Here is a 24,706-nt window from a genome sequence, read left to right as displayed (position 1 = left end):
AAACCACACTCATGTTCACATGATTTAATGTATAACACATTAAACTGCCATGAATTGGGGTTGGGGGGAGAGTAGAATGGTTATGGTGTGACCCTGTCAGGACTGGGCTCTAACTGTAACCTTGTTGAGTGCTGAGTGACTAATGCTGAGTGACGCACACAAGATACAGTAGGTACAAGTGCAGCACGAGCGCAGGCAGGTGGAAACGATACCAGTACTCTCTTTTCTCCTCTTTGTCAAGTCGTGGGAGCGGTTGACAAAGTGCCCAGGAAGCATAGACTACAGGATGGCACCAGCCCCGCGGACGGTGTGGGTTCTTCTCGCGCTGTCCGGTGTCCTGAATGTGCGCTCCTGCTGGACTTTTACTTGTCCTTCCATTTGCGAATGTTCAATGAAGAGCGATACATGTTCCACAGAAGCGGGAGAGAAACTCAGCTGCACGAGGGAAACACAGCTAAGGTCCCGAGTCGCTCCTTCGTTTATTCGAAACTTGTAAGTAGCCTACAATTCTATTCAGTTTTTGAGGAGGAATTGTGCAGATATTTTGAAATTATAGTGTCTATATATACAGTGTTTGTTAAAATGCACGTTTGTCGAGCTGATTATTTATTATTTGTTTATTTATTTAACCTTTCAATTCAACCAGTCGATTAAGATTAAGAAACAAATTCGTATTTACAATGAGGGCATCAGTACAGTACCGAGTGCTTCGTACAGTACCTACTGGTTGTGCTTTGCCCTCATCATAATACCTTAGGATACACGTTTTAAAACAAGTTTTTTCATTGTGTATTATTTTTAGAAGACTAACTCATCTGCCATTGACAGAAGTTTCAAGCAATGCCTTCAGGGGACTGATCAACGTGTCCAGAATGTAAGTTTCAATCAATCAATTAAATGTATTTATTAAGCCATTTTCACCCATGACATACAGTTGAAGTTGGAAGTTTACATACACCTTAGCCAAATACATTTAAACTCAGTTTTTCACAATTCCTGACATTTTCGAGTAAAAATTTCCTGTCTTATGTCAGTTAGGATCACCACTTTATTTTAAGAATGTGAAATGTCAGAATAACAGTAGAGAGAATGATTTATTTCAGGTTTTATTTCTTTCATCACATTCCCAGTGGTTCAGAAGTTTACATACACTCAATTAGTATTTGGTAGCATTGCCTTTAAATTCTTTAACTTGGGTCAAACGTTTTGGGTAGCCCGAAGACCGTTTTGGCCCATTTCTCCTGACAGAGCTGGTGTAACTGAGTCAGGTTTGAAGGCCTCCTTGCTCACACACGCTTTATCAGTTCTTCCCACAAATTTTCTATAGGATTGAGGCCAGGGCTTTGTGATGGCCACTCCAATACCTTGACTTTGTTGTCCTTAAAACTTTTTGGGGATAGGGGGAAGCATTTGGAAAAAGCGTGCCCAAAGTAAACTGCCTGCTACTCAGGCCCAGAAGCTAGGATATGCATATAATTGGTAGATTTGGATAGAAAACACTCTAAAGTGTCCAAAACTGTTAAAATAATGTCTGTGAGTATAACAGAACTGATATGGCAGGCGAACACCTGAGGAAAATCCATCCAGGAAATGCTATTATTTTGAAATGGCTGTTTTTCCATTGAAAGCCTATCCACCATACAAAGAGTTATGACCCAGTTCACGATCCCATGGCTTCCACTACATGTGGCCAGTCTTTAGGCATTGTTTCAGGCTTTTACTCTGAAAAATGAGGGAGAAACACCACTTTCAATGAGAGGACAGTGGACATTTCCAGACATGAATCCTGCGTGTGACCATGAGCGCGCCGTTCGTGTTTTTCCTTTTCTATTGACGAAGCTATTGTCCGGTTGAAATATGATCGATTATTTATAACAAAAACAACCTGAGGATTGATTATAAACATCGTTTGACATGTTTCTATGAACTTTTATGGTACTTTTTGGATTTTTCATCTGCCTGCTGTGACCGCGCTTTGTTCCCATGGATTACTGAACAAAAGGTTTTTTGGACATAAATAGGGACTTTATTGAACAAAACAAACATTTATTGTGTAACATGGAGTCTTGGGAGTGCAACCATATGAAGATCATCAAATGTAAGTGATAGATTTTATCGCTATTTCTGACTTTTGTTACTCCTCTACTTGGCTGGTTACTGTTTTTAATGATTTGTCTGCTGGGCGCTGTTCTCAGATAATCGCATGGTTTGCTGTCGCCGTAAAGCCTTTTTGTAATCTGACACAGCGGTTGGATTAACAAGAAGTTTATCTTTAAGCTGATGCATTGCACTTGTGATTTTATGAAAGTTAAATATTTATAGTAATTTAATTTGAATTTGGCGTTCTGCAATTTCATCGGATGTTGTTGAGGTGGGACGCTAGTTCCATAAGAAGTAAGCCATTTTGCCACAACTTTGGAAATATGTGTCAGGATTCACCTAGCGGTCATGATTTGGGGCTGTACAAATGTTTGATGTATTAGAATAATTGATTATGCTTATGTTATATTAATAGAAGGGGGGGGGGTTATAAGACCCCTCCCTCCTTACATTTATAGGGTCCTAGACTACAGATTCTCTCTCTCTCTCTCTCTCTCTCTCTCTCTCTCTCTCTCTCTCTCTCTCTCTCTCTCTCTCTCTCTCTCTCTCTCTCTCTCTCTCTCTCTCTCTCTCTCTCTCTCTCTCTCTCTCTCTCTCTCTCTCTCTCTCTCGTATAATGTGTGACTGAGACAGAACTCTGCAGGGGAGTGTGGGAGATAAGAGACAACTCAGACATTCCACAATAAATCAACTTTGGGGAGGGGACATTTATTGCCTAGCTTTTAGATAAACACTGTGTTTGTATAGCTATGGATGCAGGGTTTTGGTCGGTAATGACATAGTCAGTGACATCACTAAGGCGGGACTTCGGTTTAATAAAAAAACTTGAGACCTTTTGTTTGATGTAGAACTTACTCAGAAACATGCATGCTATGTTCCTGATTGTCAACTTCTGTCTGCAATTGCATTAATAAAGGTTTTTGAATGATTTAATTAAATATATTGTCATAATGCTAATTTTACCAATATTTAACTAGGCAAGTAAGTTAAGAACAAATTCTTATTTTCAATGACGGCCTAGGAACAGTGGGTTACCTGCCTGTTCAGGGGCAGAACGACAGATTTGTACCTTGTCAGCTCGGGGATTTGAACTTGCAAACCTTCGGTTACTAGTCCAACGCTCTAACCACTAGAGCGTTGGCCCAATGATGATTGACAAGGAGGAAAGGAATGAACTTAACATATGCTTGGGGTCATTGTCCATTTGGAAGACCCATTTGCGACCAAGCTTTAACTTCCTGACTGATGTGTTGCTTCAATATATCCACATAATTTCCCGCCTCATGATGCCATCTATTTTGTGAAGTGCACCAGTCCTTCCTGCAGCAAAGCACCCCCACAACATGATCCTGCCACCCCGTGCTTCACGGTTGGGATAGTGTTCTTCGGCTTGCAAGCCTCCCCCTTTTTCCTCCAAACATAATGATGGTAATTCTGGCCAAACAGTTCTATTTTTGTTTCATCAGACCAGAGGACATTTCTCCAAAAAGTACAATATTTGTTGCAAACCGTAGTCTGGCCTTTCTATGGCGGTTTTGGAGCAGTGGCTTCTTCCTTGCTGAGCAGCCTTTCAGGTTATGTCGATGTAGGACTCGTTTTACTGTGGATATAGATACTTTTGTACCTGTTTCCTCCAGCATCTTCACAAGGTCCTTTGCTGTTGTTATGGGATTGATTTGCACTTTTCGCACCAAAGTACGTTCACCTCTAGGAGACAGAACGTGACTCCTTCCTGAGTGGTATGACGACAGCGTGGTCCCATGGTGTTTATACTTGCGTACTATTGTTTGTACAGATGAACGTGGTACCTTCAGGCGTTTGGAAATTGCTCCCAAGGATGAACCAGACTTGTGGAGGTCGACAATTTTTTTTCTGAGGTCTTGGTTGATTTCTTTTGATTTTTCCATGACATAAAGCAAAGAGGCACTGAGTTTGAAGGTAGGCCTTGAAATACATCCACAGGTACACCTCCAATTGACTCAAATGATGTCAATTAGCCTATCAGAAGCTTCTAAAGCCATGACTGTGGAGTGGAAATTTGTGGAGTAGTTGAAAAACGAGTTTTAATGACTCCAACCTAAGTGTACTAGTTTTTTGTTTAACCCTGGGGTTGCCTTTTCAGTGTAATAGATCTGTTTATACTCAAGTTGTGCATATTTATATACTTATTTTATTTGTGTTGTGGAACACATACTGTTGGTAGCTGTTGTGAAAAGTGTGATATTGTATGAAAAATTACTCTTGTTAAGAAGAGGAACGGAGATGTCCACTTTGAATGGATAGCTTTGGAAGAGTTACCTATACACACATCCTTTTCGAGGAAGTAGTTTGGCGTACTTTTATTTGTGATGTATTATTACCTTTCACCCGCTATTTAGGAGATCAAAAGCAGGTCAATTCATATCAACAAATTGTTGGTTACTATATGGGAAATAATAAGCATGGTTGGTGAACCAACTCGGTGGCCTTGTGGTTAGAGTGTCCGCTGGAAGGTTGCGAGTTCAATCCCCTGCCGAGTCATACCAAAGATTGTAAAAACGGGACCCAAAGTGTCTTCGCTTGGCACTCAGTATTAAGGAGATAGATTGGGGTTAAGGCTCTGTGATAGACTAACATCCTGTCCAGGGGGTGTACTTGTACATCAAGCTGCCTCATGCTACAGAAACCCATTCTGGCTTGCACAAGCCAATGCATATGGAATATAATCATGAAAAGTGAATAAGAATCTTGTACTGCGTAAGAAGATTATTTGTATCTAATTTGTATCTGGTAAGATTTTCTGTGTTTTGCCTTATATGTCAGTAGTGTATTTGTATATGTGTTAACGTAAACACACACAGTTAATATGCATAGAGGGTCTTGGTCTGAATATGAAGCATTGTGTAGATAGAAATAGAATCACACAGCCATTTACCATTGAAGTTTTCAGTATGAATTTCATTAATCACTTTTGTTTTTGAATCTCATAGACACACAATAAAGTCTCAGAATGTGACTGATTGGGTATCAAACCCTGGTTTCTTGTGTGATACAAGACTGTGTTAGCACACTGAACTAAAGCTGCGAATGTGAATTTACTATTTACATTTTAGTCATTTAGTAGACACTCTTATCCAGAACAACTTACAGTTAGTGCATTCATCTTAAAGGTTGAGTAAGTTAGAGTTTTTCGACAAATGTACCCAAATTTCTATTATATTTTAATAGATTATATGTAGTGAATGCCATAATGTCGTTATTTTGTTAGATGCTTCTCCTTATTAGCTGAAATCTTATTTTTTCAAAGACGTTTTAGCTGTCACGCTAGCTGTTTGGTCCAAACAGATTCACAAATGATGGGAATTTGTCATGCTATGAACACATCATCTCCCACCGAGGCACGTGTTGCTAAGCAACCCCCATGTACTTGGCTGGGGAGGCCTGCTCCCTCTGTGACTAAAGCCAGTGTGAGAAATGTGCTAACAAATGTTTTTTCTGTGAAACTAAATAAATTCAGCATTCTGACCAACAAAACTTATTTGCTAGATTCATGACAGTGTTGTTAGACAAAGCAAGGAAAGTGAAATTCAAAATGTGATATAGTTTTATTGGAATTTGCAGCTGTTGTTGGTAATTAATGAATCTGCTAGCCTGTGATTTGACTTACTTTATCTTTAAGGTAGCTAGCTAAGAGAGACAAACACATCACACAGTCATAACAAGAACATGTCTTCCTCACTGTCTTCCTCACTGCCCTTTCCCACCTGGACAAAAGGAACACATACAGTCCTTGAGAATGCTATTCATTGACTACAGCTCAGTGTTCAACACCATAGTGAAAACTGGCCACTAGAGTTAACAGTGAGTGCTGTTACCTTCAAGTAGATTTCGGTTTTGCTATGACGTTGTGGACAGGAATGGCGGATGGGCGTAAGTTTGAATCAAGTGATAGAAAGTCATTTTTTAAATATTTGTTTTAAGCCTATCCCAAACCTTAACCCTTACCTTAACCATTTGGAGTTAATGCCTGAATTTAAGAATTTGGCATTAACGCCTGATTTAAAACTGACCTTAAAAATGAGTAGTTAATGCCTAAACCTAACCTTAAACACTTACAAATTTGACGTTTGGAATTACTTAGACATTGATGTTTGAGAAAAATGTATGAATGTCTAATTCTGATGTGAGACTGTGAGAGCTGGTAGGACAACAACCTCTCCATCAACGTCAGCAAGACAACGTAGTTGATCATGAACTACAGGAAACGGAGGGCACACCCCTATTCACATCGACGGGGCTGTAGTGGAGCGGGTCGAGAGCTTCAAGTTCCTCAGTTTCCACATCACTAAAGATCTATCATGGTCCAAACACACCAACATATTTGTGAAGAGGGCACTACAACGCAGCTTCCCCCTCAGGAGGTTGAAAAGATTTGGCATGGGCCCTCAGATCCTCAAAATGTTCAACAGCTACCACCATTGAGAGCATATTGACTGGCATCACTGCTTGGTATGGCAACTGCTTAGCATCCGATCGCGAGGTGCTACAGAGGGTAGTGCATATGGCCCAGTACATCACTGTTCCAAAACGAACATACAAAATAACAAAAACGAACGCACGATACACTGACAGTCCTGTTAGGTTTACACACACTAAACACGGAACAATCTCCCACAAATACACAGACAAACACACCCAACTAATATAGGACTTCCAATCAAAGGCAACACCACACAGCTGCCTTCAATTGGAAGTCCACCCCAATTAACTCAACATAGAAACAGATCAACCAGACTACACATAGAAATACATCAACCTAGACCATAACTCAAAACCCGGAAATAATAAATCAAACGCCCTCCTAACTAACACACCACCCTGAACCACATAAAACAAATACCCTCTGCCACGTCCTGACCAAACTAAAATGACAATTAACCCTTATACTGGCCAGGACGTGACACATTGAGTAATCTTGAACCAAACCCTGCATGTGTTATAGCTCGCTAACAGTCTGTCATAATACGTTGATCGTTGAGGAACATGGCAGACTGCCTGTATTGCTCTACTGAATACTCTCCAAGAGAAGTTCACCCCAAGCTTATGAGCTCATCAAGGTAAGGACAGCCCAGACACCACATGTATTCCGGTCCACATCTACAAGGTTACCGCTTACTCCGTGGCCCAGTTACCACTTGGAATTAGGGTCCAGAAGTGGATATATAGTGGTATATCGATAAAGTTAATTTTACGCTCTCTGAGCCAGTGTTGCTTTGCAACTCACAAAATGTTGCACTGAAAAATCAACACTAGGGCCTAGATTCAATCAGATCAAGCGTTTACCAGCGTTAACCAGCATTGGCCAACATCTGCATAGCAGATGTTTTGGCGTGTTGGAGGTGTAACAGGGGTATGAGCTGACGTATCGGTGAGCGGATGCTTTTGTGTCACATCCCACTCCCTTCCTTATCATCCCTACCGCGTTTGAAGTCACAACCCACTCCCTTCCTCATTATCCTACTGTGTTAGAAGTCACAACCCACTCCCTTATAATCCCTACCATATTAGAAGTCACAACCACTCCCTTCCTTATAATCCATACCATATTAGAAGTCACAACCACTCCCTTCCTTATAATCCCTACCATATCAGAAGTCACAACCACATCCTTCCTTATTTTTCTACTGCGTTAGAAGTCACAACCCGTCACTAGAAAGTGTCGGCTCTATAGATTATAGAAATAATAACTCCAATGTCAACCCATTGATGTTAGGCTAATGCATGTTTTGTTGCATCCAATGGCAGTGTCCGCGATAAGGTAACGCAACGAACCGCTTGTGGATTTGACAGTTCTAACACAGTTCCACCTCGGACACCTCCAAAATAACTGCTATGTCAATCTGATTGAATCTAGTCCTAGGTCACACTGGCCAGTTTGCTATTGCGGAGTTCAGATGGTCTTGTCTTGTCATGGATGACTCACATTGGCTGGACCGACTCACTTTCCTCCAAGGATGATGGTGCTCTGAAATGGCTTTTTAATCGTTCTCCAAAAGTAACGCTAATTAAGATGGTATACAACAACTTAAGAGGGAAGGTACATACACACACACACACACACGCAGGGCTGGGGTGAAAATATAAGCATAGTGGGTCACTAGGTTTAATTATTCTCTGGTTTAAGATGGAATCTAAATGGCTATCTAAATGGAAAGTGTTGGTTAATTACAGATCAGTCGGCGGTACGGTGGAAAAGTGAAATGAGAAGTATTGTGATGAGGCCAAGGTGACTAGGCTCAAAGAGGAAGAGAAGCGTTATGTCACTTCTTTAAAAAAATAAGAAAGGTCAAACGTAGGGAGGTCTTTAAAAAGGTATAATTAACACTAGAAGAAGTGTATGGGAGGTTGGTTTGGGATGTGGGATGGGTTGGAGGGTAGCAAGGGCATCATCAGGAAGACAGGAAACAGTCAAGGGCATGTCACTAGAGCCTTCCTCACTGCATTTCTTCATTTTTTCTTCAAGTGACATAACGCTTCTCTTCCTCTCTGAGCCTAGTCACCTTGGCCTTATCACAATACTTCTCATTTCACTTTTCCATTTGCAGTCTTCGCTCTGCATAATCTCTATTCGATGATTAAGGGATATTCCTTTAGAATGGGAATGTACATTATGCTGTGTATTTTTCTGCCACAGTGAGATCTCTCAGAGTGACTGCATCAGGAACATAAGAAACCATGCATTCCTCTCTCTCCACAGCCTGGCTGAGATGTAAGTGTCACACACACACACACACACGCACGCACACGCACGCACACACACACACACACCAATTACAGAACTTTCATCTCAAAGTTGTCAAGGTTTCAGTTGGTGAGATAACGTTTTGTTCCATTGGAGGCCATGGATTAGACTGTGTTGTCTCCTTCTACCCTGATAAATTCTGACATTACTGTAATACACTGGTTAATGTGAAGATTTGTGGTTCATTGAACCTTGAATGAGACATTATCTAAAGCCATTAGTCCTCATTGAATGATCCATTATCTAAATCCATTGGTCTGCCTTGAATGAGCCATTATCTAAATCCATTAGTCTGCCTTGAATGAGCCATTATCTAAATCCATTAGTCTGCCTTGAATGAGCCATTATCTAAATCCATTAGTCTGCCTTGAATGAGCCATTGTCTAAATCCATTAGTCTGCCTTGAATGAGCCATTATCTAAATCCATTAGCCTTCCTTGAATGAGCCATTATCTAAATCCATTAGTCTGCCTTGAATGAGCCATTATCTATGTCCATTAGTCTACCTTGAATGAGCCATTATCTAAATCCATTAGTCTGCCTTGAATGAGCCATTATCTAAACCCATTAGTCTGCCTTGAATGAGCCATTGTCTAAATCTATTAGTCTGCCTTGAATGAGATATTATCTAAATCCATTACTCTACCTTGAACACAACAATGCATGCAGAATATAATTTACTTACTTAATCCTCGTCATTCCAATATATAATATTACTGTAACAAAAACATTAAAAGTATGAGTTACATGTGCACTCATGAGTAAAAATATATGTTACTTGATTGGGCTATTGGAAATCAATGTTAACTTTTTTTTAAATAAATGTTAATATTGTGATGTTTTCTGTTATTCCTTAGACAGATACAGAACATCATAAATCTGATCAGTATAGAGAAGGGGGCCTTCACTGATCTGCCCAGGCTGAGATACCTGTAAGCTTTTATTACAAGTGCAGTATATTGTTAGTTACCATACAACTGTAATTCCAGGCACAATACCTGTTTGTCAATGTTCAATTTTATCATTTTATTTATATATATTTGTGTTATCTCTGTCTCTTTTTTAATCTCCTCTTTCCCACCTTCTCCTCTTTTCTCTCTCCCAGGAGTATCTGTAACACAGGAATAATACACTTTCCTGACTTCTCCACCATGTCCTCTTTGGTGGTACTGGATAACTTCTTCCTGTACGTATCCAGAACTTGACCCACTTGAAACTGGATTACAAGTTGATGTTGGTCTACCTTATAATTTAAGATCATATGTTATGATAATATAGCTACACCCATGTTAAGATCATATACACCCAACCCCAGTGTTGCCCTGCAATTTCAATTCCAATTTTCCTCACTGAAAAGGAACTGACCCTGGTCTTTGACATGACGTTCAGTGGCAAGGCACTGATATTTAGTATCTCTTCTCTGCTCTTTGCTTCTTTCCGCCCTTCTCTTCACTCACCTCTTCTCCTCTCCTCTTTTCTCTCCTATCCTCTCCACCTCTTTTCTGTGTGCAGGGAGCTGGGAGATAACATGCATCTCGACAGCATACCTGCCAATGCCTTTCAAGGTATCACAGAGGAGAGTGTGTACATGTGAGTATCAGTACAATACTATTACTTATTTACAGCCATACTCCAAACTACCATACTTTCTTGAGCAAATGACTCGTTTTGTTGGCTTTAATTTTCTCAGCACGTGTTTAGATCATTGATTAGAGAAGTCTCTCATCTAGGTGTTTCATGTAGCCTAAGAATCGTTTCACTGCTGATTTCATTTAACCTCATCTACAGTGAGGGAAAAAAGGATTTGATCCCCTGCTGATTTTGTACATTTGCCCACTGACAAAGAAATGATCAGTCTATAATTGTAATGGTAGGTTTATTTGAACAGTGAGAGACAGAATAACAACAAAAAAATCAAGAAAAATGCATGTCAAAAATGTTATAAATTGATTTGCATTTTAATGAGGGAAATAAGTATTTGACCCCCTCTCAATCAGAAAGATTTCTGGCTCCCAGGTGTCTTTTATACAGGTAACGAGCTGAGATTAGGAGCACACTCTTAAAGGGAGTGCTCCTAATCTCAGCTTGTTACCTGTATAAAAGACACCTGTCCACAGAAGCAATCAATCAATCAGATTCCAAACTCTCCACCATGGCCAAGACCAAAGAGCTCTCCAAGGATGTCAGGGACAAGATTGTAGACCTACACAAGGCTGGAATTGGCTACAAGACCATCGCCAAGCAGCTTGGTGAGAAGGTGACAACAGTTGGTGCGATTATTAGCAAATGGAAGAATCACAAAAGAACTGTCAATCTTCCTTGGCCTGGGGCTCCATGCAAGATCTCACCTCGTGGAGTTGCAATGATCATGAGAACGGTGAGGAATCAGCCCAGAACTACACGGGAGGATCTTGTCAATGATCTCAAGGCAGCTGGGACCATAGTCACCAAGAAAACAATTGGTAACACACTACGCCATGAAGGACTGAAATCCTGCAGCGCCCGCAAGGTCCCCCTGCTCAAGAAAGCACATATACATGCCCGTCTGAAGTTTGCCAATGAACATCTGAATGATTCAGAGGACAACTGGGTGAAAGTGTTGTGGTCAGATGAGACCAAAATGGAGCTCTTTGGCATCAACTCAACTCGCCGTGTTTGGAGGAGGAGGAATGCTGCCTATGACCCAAGAACACCATCCCCACCGTCAAACATGGAGGTGGAAACATTATGCTTTGGGGGTGTTTTTCTGCTAAGGGGACAGGACAACTTCACCACATCAAAGGGACGATGGACGGGGCCATGTACTGTCAAATCTTGGGTGAGAACCTCCTTCCCTCAGCCAGGGCATTGAAAATGGGTCGTGGATGGGTGTTCCAGCATGACAATGACCCAAAACACATGGCCTAGGCAACAAAGGAGTGGCTCAAGAAGAAGCACACTAAGGTCCTGGAGTGGCCTAGCAAGTCTCCAGACCTTAATCCCATAGAAAATCTGTGGAGGGAGCTAAAGGTTCGAGTTGCCAAACGTCAACCTCGAAACCTTAATGACTTGGAGAAGATCTGCAAAGAGGAGTGGAACAAAATCCCTCCTGAGATGTGTGCAAACCTGGTGGCCAACTTCAAGAAACGTCTGACCTCTGTGATTGCCAGCAAGGGTTTTGCCACCAAGTACTAAGTCATGTTTTGCAGAGGGGTCAAATACTTATTTCCCTCATTAAAATGCAAATTATTTTATAACATTTTTGACATGCGTTTTTCTGGATTTTTTTGTTGTTATTCTGTCTCTCACTGTTCAAATAAACCTACCATTAAAATTATAGACTGATCATTTCTTTGTCAGTGGGCAAACGTACAAAATCAGCAGGGGATCAAATACTTTTTTCCCTCACTGTAATTGGTTGCGGTAACCATTATAATTGTCATTGAGTCCAGGTTTAGGACAGCACTTGTAAATTATGTTTTTTAATCATTTTCTGTTGTATGTCTGTAAGCAATTGTAAATCGGTGAAGCTGACATTGACAACCAATTCAAATTAAATGCTTAGAAATGTTTTTCTTCCAGGAAAATGATAAAAAATGGATTCAAGGAAATCAGGTCACACGCTTTCAACGGAACAAATCTGGATAAACTGTATGTATTCCCCTCAAACAATCAACATTTCCTCCGCTGCTGCTGAGTTTCAGTTCTAACAACAAAGTGCCTGAAACACACACACACACATACTCTCTCTCAGCAGGAGCTGCTGTTGTGATTTTTTCTAAGCTTGTTTTGCTGTTGTTTCAGAGTTGTGTCGAAGGCTTGGTTTAATCAAAGAAACTCAATGTACCCGTAAATAAATGTCTTGTGAGACAAAACATTGATTGGGTGCCCTGTTGTTTACTTTACCCCCTTGCCACGCTGAGGCGTTAGCAGCGTCTTGGTCTCGCCAGAATCGCGTTCAAGGAGTCTAAACAAACAAAGCTTAGTTAGTTAGTTGAGATGAGGATCATTTGGGCATCCATAGAAAAGTGTAGGTTTTAGAGAAGAGAAAACAAAAGGGTCAAATATCAGAATCCAAAAGCAAAATGCCCATATTTCACTCATTTATTGCAAGGATATAACTGTCATGGCTTGTGCTCATCTGTGATGAAGACAAACATGACCTCATCCCATGTATTTCACTGTTTTCTTGTGTAGGATTCTGAAAGGCAACAGGTATCTGAGGAACATCCATGAAGATGCCTTTGAGGGGGCCTCAGGGCCAACTATGCTGTAAGTGAATACTTCCTTTGACAACCATAATGTATAATTCACCTTCAATATAATAGTCTATTCCTATAATATAAACGTCCTTCCTGCCACACTGACCTCCACAGAGCCCCAATATTTCCTGTTTCACACCCTTCCTGCCACACTGACCTTCATAGAGCCCCAGTATTTCCTGTTTCACACGCTTCCTGCCACACTGACCTCCACAGAGCCCCAGTATTTCCTGTTTGACATCCTTCCTGCCACACTGACCTCCACAGAGCCCCAGTATTTCCTGTTTCACATCCTTCCTGCCACACTGACCTCCACAGAGCCCCAGTATTTCCTGTTTAACTACCTATAACTGACAATGTCAAACATACACATTAGTTATACATTTAACAAAGATTACATAAACACAACATCTGACTACTGATCCATTTTATCATAGAGACCTTGTGGTTTATGGTGCATTGGAGGGATTTCATAATGATTATTCATCCATGTTCAACAATACAAGGTTGATGCTGTAATCTACAATTTGTCGGCCAGGTCTACCTCAGTATTTATGAGATTGTAATGGTATGCATGTTGTCTAGTCTAGTGATGTTGTTTATTGCATCCTGCTTTACTTTGTTAATATCTTTTTTTTGTAAAAGAGTGTTAAAGTCTGTTAGGGTTAGGTTAGGTTAGGGTTAGGTCTGGGGCGGTAAGTAGACCAGTGACTAAGGAGTTAGACTTGTAGCTGAAAGTTTGCCTGTTGGAATCCCGGGCCGGACAATGGGGGGGAAAAAGGGGAATATTGATCTGGCAACTGGAGTGCTGCTGGGTTCACATCCTAACAACAATCCCCTACTGTTGGGCCCTTGATCAAGGCCCCACAACATGCTTTCCATCCATTGCAGATTTTATTTATTTTTTACCCCTCCACCCCTCTTCGGAGGACAAATATCTTAATTTTTTTTACAGCTTTTTTGATACATATACATACATTTTACCTATACATTTTACATACACATTTTACATATACAGGGAACTTTTATATATAACAACAATACATTACCAAACAAACCCTTTAATCCCACCTATCACCATAGACCTCCCTTGTTTGGTTTCCATGTACCATATATTTTTTAATTGTGCTGGGATGTTTTACAAACATTTTGAATCTTTCTAATCGTATATTATCCACAGATTGTGAGCTAAAGATGAAAACCTTTCCTACGAGTATTATTATATTATTTATTGACTGGCTTTCCAGATCACCCAACACTGCTATTTGTAAGGTTAATTTTAAATGAATGTTGTGATTTTTTAACCATCCATGAACCTGTGACCAGAAACAAGCTACATAGGGGCAATACCAGAATAAATGATCTATTGATTCTGTCTCATCGCAACAAAATCTACAGCGCTGAGATTGTTGTACGCCCCATATACATAGCATTCTGTTAGTGGCAAGAATTTATATAATCATTTAAATTTAAATCAAATCAAATCAAATGTATTTATATAGCCCTTCTTACATCAGCTGATATCTCAAAGTGCTGTACAGAAACCCAGCCTAAAACCCCAAACAGCAAGCAATGCAGTTGTAGAAGCACGGTGGCTAGGAAAAACTCCCTAGAAAGGCCAAAACCTAGGAAGAAACCTAGAGAGGAACCAGGCTATGAGGGGTGGCCAGTCCTCTTCTGGCTGTGCCGGATGGAGATTATAACAGCACATGGCCAAGATGTTCAAATGTTCATAAATGACCAGCATGGTCAAATAATAATTATCATAGTAGTTGTCGAGGGTGCAACAAGTCAGTAACACAAGAGTAAGTGTCAGTTGGCTTTTTCATAGCCGATCTTTGAGAGTATCTCTACCGCTCCTGCTGTCTCTAGAGAGTTGAAAACAGCAGGTCTGGGACAGGTAGCAAGTCCGGTGAACAGGTCAGGGTTCCAGCAGGTTTGGGACAGCAGGTCTGGGACAGGTAGCACGTCCGGTGAACAGGTCAGGGTTCCATAGCCGCAGAGAGAACAGTTGGAACTGGAGCAGCAGCACGGCCAGGAGGACTGGGGACAGCAAGGGGTCATCAAGCCAGGTAGTCCTGAGGCATGGTCCTAGGGCTCAGGTCCTCCGAGAGAGAGAAAGAAAGAAAGAGAGAATTAGAGAGAGCATATTTAAATTCACACAGGACACCGGAAAAGACAAGAGAAATACTCCAGATGTGACAGACTGACACTAGCCCCCCGACACATAAACTACTGCAGCATAAATACTGGAGGCTGAGATAGGAGGGGTCAGGAGAAACTGTGGCCCCATCCGATGAAACCCCCGGACAGGGCCAAACAGGTAGGATAGAACCCCACCCACTTTGCCAAAGCACAGCCCCCACACCACTGGAGGGACATCTCCAACCACCAACCTACCATCCCAAGACAAGGCCGAGTATAGCCCACAAAGATCTCCGCCACGGCACAACCCAAGGGGGGGGGGGGCGCCAACCCAGACAGGAAGACCACGTCAGTGACTCAACCCACTCAAGTGACCCACCCCTCCCAGGGACGACATGGAAGAACACCAGTAAGCCAGTGACTCAGCCCCTGTAATAGGGGTAGAGCAGAGAATCCCAGTGGAGAGAGGGGAACCGGCCAGGCAGAGACAGCAAGGGCGGTTCGTTGCTCCAGCCTTTCCGTTCACCTTCACACCCCTGGGACAGACTACACTTAATCATAGGACCTACTGAAGAGATGTGTCTTCAGTAAAGACTTAAAGGTTGAGATTGAGTCTGCGTCTCTCACATGGGTAGGCAGACTATTCCATAAAAATTGAGCTCTATAGGAGATAGCCCTGCCTCCAGCTGTTTGCTTAGAAATTCTAGGGACAATTAGGTGTCCCGCGTCTTGTGACCGTAGCGTACGTGTAGGTATGTACGGCAGGACCAAATCGGAAAGATAGGTAGGAGCAAGCCCATGTAATGCTTTGTAGGTTAGCAGTAAAACCTTGAAATCAGCCCTTGCCTTAACAGGAAGCCAGTGTAGGGAGGCTAGCACTGGAGTAATATGATCCAATTTTTTGGTTCTAGTCAGGATTCTAGCAGCCGTATTTAGCACTAACTGAAGTTTATTTAGTGCTTTATCCGGGTAGCCGGAAAGTAGAGCATTGCAGTAGTCCAACCTAGAAGTAACAAAGGCATGGATTAATTTTTCTGTGTCATTTTTGGACAGAAGGTTTCTGATTTTTGCAATGTTACATAGATGGAAAAAAGCTGTCCTTGAAACAGTCTTGGTATGTTCTTCAAAAGAGAGATCAGGGTCCAGAGTAACGCTGAGGTCCTTCACAGTTTTATTTGAGACGACTGTACAACCATCCAGATTAATTGTCAGATTCAACAGAAGATCTCTTTGTTTCTTGGGACCTAGAACAAGCATCTCTGTTTTGTCCGAGTTCAAAAGTAGAACGTTTGCAGCCATCCACTTCCTTATGTCTGAGACACAGGCTTCTAGCGAGGGCAATTTTGGGGCTTCACCATGTTTCATTGAAATGTTCAGCTGTGTGTCATACACATAGCAGTGAAATTTAACATTATGTTTTCGAATGACATCCCCAAGAGGTAAAATATATAGTGAAAACATTAGTGGTCCTAAAACGGAACGTTGAGGAACACCGAAATTTACTGTTGATTTGTCAGAGGACAAACCATTCACAGAGACAAACTGATATCTTTCCGACAGATAAGATCTAAACCAGGCCAGAACTTGTCCATGTAAACCAATTTCGGTTTCCAATCTCTCCAAAAGAATGTGGTGATCGATGGTATCAAAAGCAGCACTAAGATCTAGGAGCACGAGGACAGATGCAGAGCCTCGGTCTGACGTCATTAAAAGGTCATTTACCACCTTCACAAGTGCAGTCTCAGTGCTATGATGGGGTCTAAAACCAGACTAAAGCGTTTCGTATACATTGTTTTTCTTCAGGAAGGCAGTGAGTTGCTGCGCAACAGCTTTTTCTAAAATTATTGAGTCAGGTGTAGTTTTTTGTACCAGCCTTCCCTGTAGCTCAGTTGGTAGAGCATGGTGTTTGCAACACCAGAGTTGTGGGTTCGATTCCCACGGGGGCCAGCACAGAAAAAAAAAATAAATAAAAAAAATGTATGAAATGTATGCATTCACCACTGTAAGTCGCTCTGGATAAGAGCGTCTGCTAAATGACTTAAATGTAAATGTACCAGTTCATAAACCATGTGCCATGGAATTGGTACATCGAAAATCTCGTCCCATTTACTTTGCAACCTGTATGGCGTAGCTGTCAACATTTTTGTCCTCAGATGAAATTGGTATATTTTTCTATTTATCCCAGTTCCTTTCAGCCAATTTGTATCTTTAATATATGGCAGGCAAACAAGTTCCTTACCTTCTCCCTTTTCCACTTTCCTCCTCCATTTTTGTGGTAGTGCTGCAATCAGTTGATTGTAAATTTGGATTGAGCAGATATTCCCATATATTTTCGATAACTGCATATGTGACATAACTCCTCCATTTCTATTCATAATATCATGAATAAATATAATACAATTTATAAACATTTTTTCCATAACGAATGTTTTTTTTATTAGTCATATCTGAGTTTAACCATAACATTTGTTGTAATATTTGTTCTATCTTTTCTGGAGGATAAAACAGAAATTGTAACCAGCTTTGTATGGCTTGTTTAAGAAAGGGCGATACTTTAAACAAAATTTCATTTTCAATTAGTTGGAAATGAGACATTGTAATCTGTATGAAGGCAAAAAAAAAGCCATTTTTGAACAAAGGATGAGCTTTCATTTCTTTTCATCCATTGCAGCTTGACCCTCTGCTCCACTCAACTGTGTGATGTGTGATATCTGGGGGAGAAATGAAGAGAGCAGAAGACAATTTTCAGTTGTTTGCTATAACTATGGACAATTAAGTTTCTATTGTAAAAAAAAAAAAAGTCAACATTTGACTCTGGTGTTTACTGTATATTTGTTTTCCAGTGACGTCTCCTCCACAGCTCTCCACACCCTCCCCCATCGAGGCTTGGGACATTTGAAGGTCCTGATTGCCCGTTCTACCCCTTACCTGAAGACTCTACCACCTCTGGAAAGCCTCCTAGAGCTAGAGGTGGCAGAAGTCACTTACCCCAGCCACTGCTGTGCCTTCCACACCTGGCGACGCGAACACAGGTAGGTACACATCACATATTGGTACACACACAGTTTGACATTCAAGAGTCTACTCTAACCTTCCTGTTTTTCTCCTTATCCATCCAAAGGGAAAAGTTTGTCCTTGCACTCTCTCCGAAACTCAGAAGGCTGTGCGATGACGATAAAAGCATGTAAGACAATTATTGCACCATGTATCAGGGGAAAGTTCTGAACACATGTAGCGGTCTCTATTGACATGCTGTTTTTTAACCATTGATTGCACATTTTCTTTTCTTTTTTTTGGTCTCAAATGCTCTGATCCATGTTGTCTTCCCATTTTCTACAGGGACCTCTCAGCAGACAATGTAACAGACCTGTACGACATCAACCTCCAATACCCAGACCTGCAGCTGAGCCTGTGTCCTGGACCCTTCCAGTGCACCCCGGAACCTGATGCCTTCAACCCCTGTGAGGACCTGCTGGGGTACTCCTTCCTCCGCGCTGTCACCTGGCTCATCACTGTGTTCGCTGTGGCCGGGAACATGACAGTGCTGATTGTACTGATCACCAGGTAAACGGTTTTGACTAGGTGGTGTACAGCGACGACAGGAAGTGACTTAGTAGTAGGTTAGGAATACTTACGCAGTAGGTTAGGAGAATGAACGGAGCAGGTTAGGATAATTAGATTAAGGTTAGGAAAAGGCTTAAGGTTAGCTAAAATAATCTCCTAACTTGCTACTGTCACGTTGTGTGTGAAGGATTGGGAGACAGGCGCAGGAATGCGTAATAGGGTTTTTTATTTCACCCAAATTACATCACAGGCACAAAGACCAAACAAACACATATACAAAACATGGAGTTGAGACCCAAACAAAAAAGTGAGGAGTACCTTGAATAAATACACAAGCGCACAATGATACCACACGGGACGAGACCCGTAATCATCTGCGCAATACAAGTGGCATGGAAGCCAAAACAACAAGGCACTCACAGGCACTCACAGGCACAATGGACATTGGAACAATAATCGACAGCCCAATGGAAAGCAAAGGGCACATTTATACAATTACAATCAGGGAAATGGGGACCAGGTGTGCGTAATGAGACAGTTCCGGAGGGATCCGTGACAGCTACAAAAAGCAAAATAACAGGAGCTGTAGCTGTGTTCCGCCTAGTCACAACCCAGGTAAAGAGAGAGAACATCGAGATGTATAATACACGAGACTGGCTGGCATAGACCCACATAGTTTTAGAGTGTGGGGATAATGGCAGTCATCTTAGTAAGGGATAAATTCTGAACCAGTCCAATTGGAATTAATGGATTGTAATCTATTTCATTCTATGGGAAAGAACATGCTCAATTCTTATCCACATGACAGTGTGTGGTCTACTAAGACATGTTGCTTAAATAAGATAAATATCATTAAAACAATGTTTCAATTGCTAAATATATTCAAGTGATTGCTGATCTTTTTAACATTTTTGATCATTCTCCTCACCAGCCACCAGAAGCTTAATGTCTCCCAGTTCCTGATGTGTAACCTGGCCTTCGCAGATCTCTGCATGGGGCTCTACCTCCTCCTCATTGCAGCCATGGACTACCACTCCCGCAAGGTACGGTAGTGGTAGTCCAACCACCTACCACTAGGAGTGGTTGTCCATCCACCTACCACCACTTACCATGACTCCTAAACTGCTCCAGAGGGGCTGCACTGTGGCTGACCATGTGATGCTTGCTTTCCAATGTTTATACACTGTAGAAAAAAAAAAATATATATATATATATATATATACACAACATGTAAAGTGTTGGTCACATGTTTCATGAGCTGAAATAAAAGAGCCCAGAAATGTTCCATACGCACACAAAGCTAATTTCTCTCCAATGTTGTGCACAGATTTGTTTACATCCCTGTTAGTGACCATATCCTTTGCCAAGATAATCCATCCACCTGACAGGTTTGGCATATCAAGAAGCTGATTAAACAGCATGATTGTTACACAGGTGCACCTTCTGCAGGGGACAATAAAAGGCCACTCTAAAATGTGCAGTTATGTCACACAACACACTGACATAGATGTCTCAAGTTTTGAAGGAGCGTGCAGTTGGCATGCTGACTACAGGAATGTCCACCAAAGCTGTTGCCAGAGTTTTTAATGTTAATTTCTCTACCATAAGCCGCCTCCAACGTTGTTTTAGAGAATTTGACAGTACATCCAATCAGCCTCACAACTGCAGACCACGCCAGCCCAGGACCTCCTGCGGGATCGTCTGATACCAGCCACCCAGACAGCTGATGAAACTGTGGGTTAGCACAACCAAAGAATTTCTGCACAAACTGTCAGAAACCGTCTTAGGGAAGCTCATCTGCATGCTCATCGTCCTCACCAGGGTCTTGACCTGACTGCACTTCGGCGTCATAACCGACTTCAGTGGGAAAATGCTCACCTTTGATGGCCACTGGCACGCTATAGAAGTGTGCTCTTCATGGATGATTCACGGTTTCAGCTGTACTGGGCAAATGGCAGAAAGCGTGTATGATGTCATGTGGGCAGGCGGTTTGCTGATGTCAATGTTGTGAAAAGAGTGCCCCGTGGTGCCGGTGGGGTTATGGTATGGGCAGGCATAAGCTACGGACAGCGAACACAATTTAATTGCATTTTACCAATGGCAATTTGAATGCACAGAGATACCGTGATGAGATCCAGAGGCCCATTGTCGTGCCATTCACCCGCCGCCATCACCTCATGTTTCAGCATTATAATGCACGGCCCCATGTCGCAAGGACCTGTACACAATTCCTGGAAGCTAAAAACATTTCCCAGTTCTTCTATGGCCTGCATACTCACCAGACATGTCATTCATTGTTTGGAACGCTCTGGATCGATGTGTATGACAGCATGTTCCAGTTCCTGCCAATATCCAGCAACTTCGCACAGCCATTGAATCAACAGCCTGATCAACTCAATGTGAAGGAGATATGTCGCGCTGCATGAGGCAAATGGTGGTCACCCCAGATACTGACTGGTTTACTGATCCACGCCCCTACTTTTATTTTTAAGGTATTTGTGACCAACAGATGCATATCTGTATTCCCAGTGACATGAACTCCATAGATTAGGGCCCAATTAATTTATTTCAATTGATTGATTTCCTTATATGAACTGTAACTCAGTAAAATCTTAGAAATTGTTGCGTTTATATTTTAGTTCAGTGTATTTCTGTAATGACTCTTTCCGATTTGGGCACTAACGTTGTATTTTATGATAGGAGTTCTAGTCTATAACCAATAATACAGTTGTATTGTAGGAGTACTATAACCATGCTACGGACTGGCAGACGGGCGGGGGCTGTGGCGTGGCGGGGTTCTTGACGGTGTTCGCCAGCGAGCTATCTGTCTACACGCTGACCATGATAACATTAGAGAGGTGGCACACCATCACCAACGCCATGCACATCAACAAGAGGCTGCGGCTGAGGCATGTGGTGATCATGATGGCTGGAGGGTGGGGCTTCTCCCTATTGGCCGCTCTGCTTCCCGTCCTGGGGGTCAGCAGCTACACTAAGGTCAGCAGAATTTTTTACGTTTAGGGCCCGTATTTACAAAGGGCCGGTTTCCCGGACACAGATGAAGCCTAGTCCTGGACTATAAAGCCCTTTCAATCTCCATTGCTCTTTAGTCCAGGACTAGGAACTGATCCTATCCTACTCTGATGCTTTTTGAATACAGGCCCAGGTTTACAAACATTACATTTACACACAACAGCCATGGTGTTATATAGTAGATGAACATTCACAGCCTTTTTATTTTCGCTGTAAAATAACTTAATGACAATTGCTGTTGTAAAAAGGACTTTATATTTGACTATCTTCCAGGTGTCGATCTGCCTGCCCATGGACATCGAGTCCCTAGCCTCCCAGGTGTATGTTGTAGCCCTCCTCCTCCTCAACGTCGCCACCTTCTTCATCGTCTGCTACTGCTATGTACGTATCTGCATGTCAATCCACAACCCCGACCTAGCAACCCGCCACGGTGACGCCAGGATCGCCAAGCGCATGGCCATCCTCATCTTCACCGACTTCCTCTGCATGGCACCCATCTCCTTCTTTGCCATCTCGGCGGGTCTCCGCATGCCCCTCATCACCGTCTCCCACTCCAAGATCCTCCTCGTCCTCTTCTACCCAATCAACTCCCTCTGTAACCCCTTCCTCTACACCATCTTTACTCGACCATTTCGGAAGGATATTTGTCTATTGTTGAGTCGCTGTAGTTGTTGCCATACGAGAGCGCAGTTCTACAGGGCACAGAACCTGGCAACACACTATACCGCCTAAGGGTAGAACTACATCCCCCAGACAGCCTCACTCTTTCAGGTTCTATGCCTACCACATCAAGATGCAGGGATGCTTCCTCAGCAAGGGAGGTGGAGTGCGTGACTAGTCTCAGCCAGTCAGAACTAAGGGAAGAGCCACATTGAGATTTTGGCCGCGTGGCCCTGCTCAGACGTTGCATCAACCAATGGCTGCATGCCACATCATCGACTGTGTCGTCAACTGACAGATCGCTGTAACATATGTGGTTAGCTAATATGTAAAATGCCTATACAGACATTGTAAGATCTGGCATGCGTCAGCAACGCCTGGGCAGAGAACACACCCTTTGTGTTTGAAAATTCCAGATTGAGCCAATGGTTTTTCAATAGGAGTCATCCGGTATTGGTAGACTCACTAAACACAAATGCTTCGTTTGTAAATGATGTCCGAGTGTTGGAATGTGCCCCTGGCTATCCGTAAATAAAAATAAATAAAAAAAGCCATTTGAAATGATTTCTACTTTAACTTGATACTATACCTAGGTATATTTTTACAATTACTTTTGATACTTTAGTAGATTTAAAAGCAAATACTTTGACTTTTTCTCAAGTAGTATTTTAGTGGGTGACTTTCACTTGAGTCATTTTCTATTAAAAAGGTAACTTTACTTTTACTCAAGTATGACAATTGGGTAATTTTTATACCACATGAAATGTACATTGTGGGCACTGTCATCACGCACTGATTTTTATCCACAACAAATCATATTGGTGGAAACCCCATTGGTGGGAAAACGTGCATATTTCATAAAGAGGATTTTTGAATCTTCACATGAAAATCTGTTGCTAATTGGATGGAAAAATAGCTATGAAGTGACATTTTTCCTAGTCTATATGTACATTCACCTTCAAAAACTAAACAGCAGGGTTCATATTAATGCTTATATTTCATTGTCAGTGAAAACAGAATAAAGTATTTGAATTTACATTTCAGACCAAGCAACCATAACATGAATGAGGTACATATAAACGATAAAGAAAGCATCATTAAAAATGACTACGCTCTGCGTTTGGACCAACTTAGTGCTCAGTGCTCCTTTAATGGTATTACACAACAAATAGTTACATAAACAAAATTAACAACTCAAAAAGCCCTTATTGCACTGTGGTGGCTGGTGAAAAGTAGTGCACTATATAGGGAACAGGTTGCCGTGTGGGACGGACACATTACTTCTCGTCCAGACATTTTTCTTCAGATTAGAAGCCTGTATAGATTCCTGTATTTTCTAGCTCACTGAACAACTGTGGTTTTCCCCATTAACTTCAAATTATATTATTCTCTCAATATATTCATGTTTGATGCACCTTGTTGGACACATTTAAGACTAAGTCAAGGCTGTATCCACATGGGTGAAATACAGACCAAGGTTCTGTTCCAATATTCACACTAGCACGCTACTTAGACTGTACTGTCATTGCATCCCAAGAGATATTGTACAAACCCCTCTTTGCCTCAGTGAACTATTCTAGTATGGACATTGGAACATAACATAAACCCAGTCACCACTCTGCCTCACCGACAGCCTTAGAGAAGACATAGTCCTTTCCTCCATAACACATCACCCCATCCTTCAGATAGAACTTCCACCGGTTCTTACTGCGGTGAATCTGAAGTGGTAACAAACACACAGTATATCATTACTACACAGTCATTAGAAAGCATGAACATTGATCAATCAATCATCTTGAAAGTATAAAAAGCAATGAATATATACACACACACACACACACACACACACAATACCGTTGAAAAGTTTGGGGTCACTTAGAAATGTCCTTGTTTTTGAAAGAAAAGCTATTTTTTGGTCCATTAAAATAACATCAAATTGATCAGAAATACAGTGTAGACATTGTTCATCTTGATTTTTTAATGATTTTTTTTAATGGAATATCTACATAGGCATACAGAGGCCCATTATCAGCAAACATCACTCCTGTGTTCCAATGGCATGTGGTGTTAGCTAATCCAAGTTTACCTTCTTTAGACTAGTTGAGTATCCGGAGCATCAGCATTTGTAGGTTCGATTACAGGCTCAAAATGGACAGAAACAAATAACTTTCTTCTGAAACTC

At 41.7% G+C, this 24,706-nt stretch overlaps 2 protein-coding genes across 2 annotated transcripts in view; one reads left to right on the top strand and one right to left on the bottom strand.

Annotated features, from left to right (window-relative positions):
* Positions 1-204: 204 nt before the first annotated feature.
* Positions 205-23,064, top strand: LOC106579580 (lutropin-choriogonadotropic hormone receptor). Its single transcript, XM_014159618.3, is given in 15 exon segments — positions 205-492; positions 803-874; positions 8,774-8,848; positions 9,739-9,813; positions 9,987-10,067; positions 10,394-10,471; positions 12,443-12,511; positions 13,058-13,132; positions 18,111-18,299; positions 18,389-18,451; positions 18,607-18,831; positions 19,763-19,874; positions 21,571-21,828; positions 22,138-22,593; positions 22,595-23,064. Coding segments are annotated over 15 exon segments (2,142 nt in total). The 5' UTR covers positions 205-286; the 3' UTR covers positions 22,703-23,064.
* Positions 23,065-23,654: 590 nt separating this feature from the next.
* LOC106611120 (uncharacterized) overlaps positions 23,655-24,706 on the bottom strand; it is a 40,004-nt gene continuing 38,952 nt past the window's right edge. The window contains 1 exon segment of the mRNA XM_082978401.1: positions 23,655-24,242. Coding sequence (XP_082834527.1) covers positions 24,135-24,242 — 108 coding nt within the window. The 3' untranslated portion in view covers positions 23,655-24,134.

Source organism: Salmo salar, chromosome 01 (genome assembly GCF_965601325.2).
Source record: "Salmo salar chromosome 01, fSalSal1, whole genome shotgun sequence".
In the NCBI taxonomy this organism is placed as follows: domain Eukaryota; kingdom Metazoa; phylum Chordata; class Actinopteri; order Salmoniformes; family Salmonidae; genus Salmo; species Salmo salar.
The sequence above is the reverse complement of the archived record's forward strand: the minus strand, read 5'-3'. Positions and strand labels throughout refer to the sequence as shown.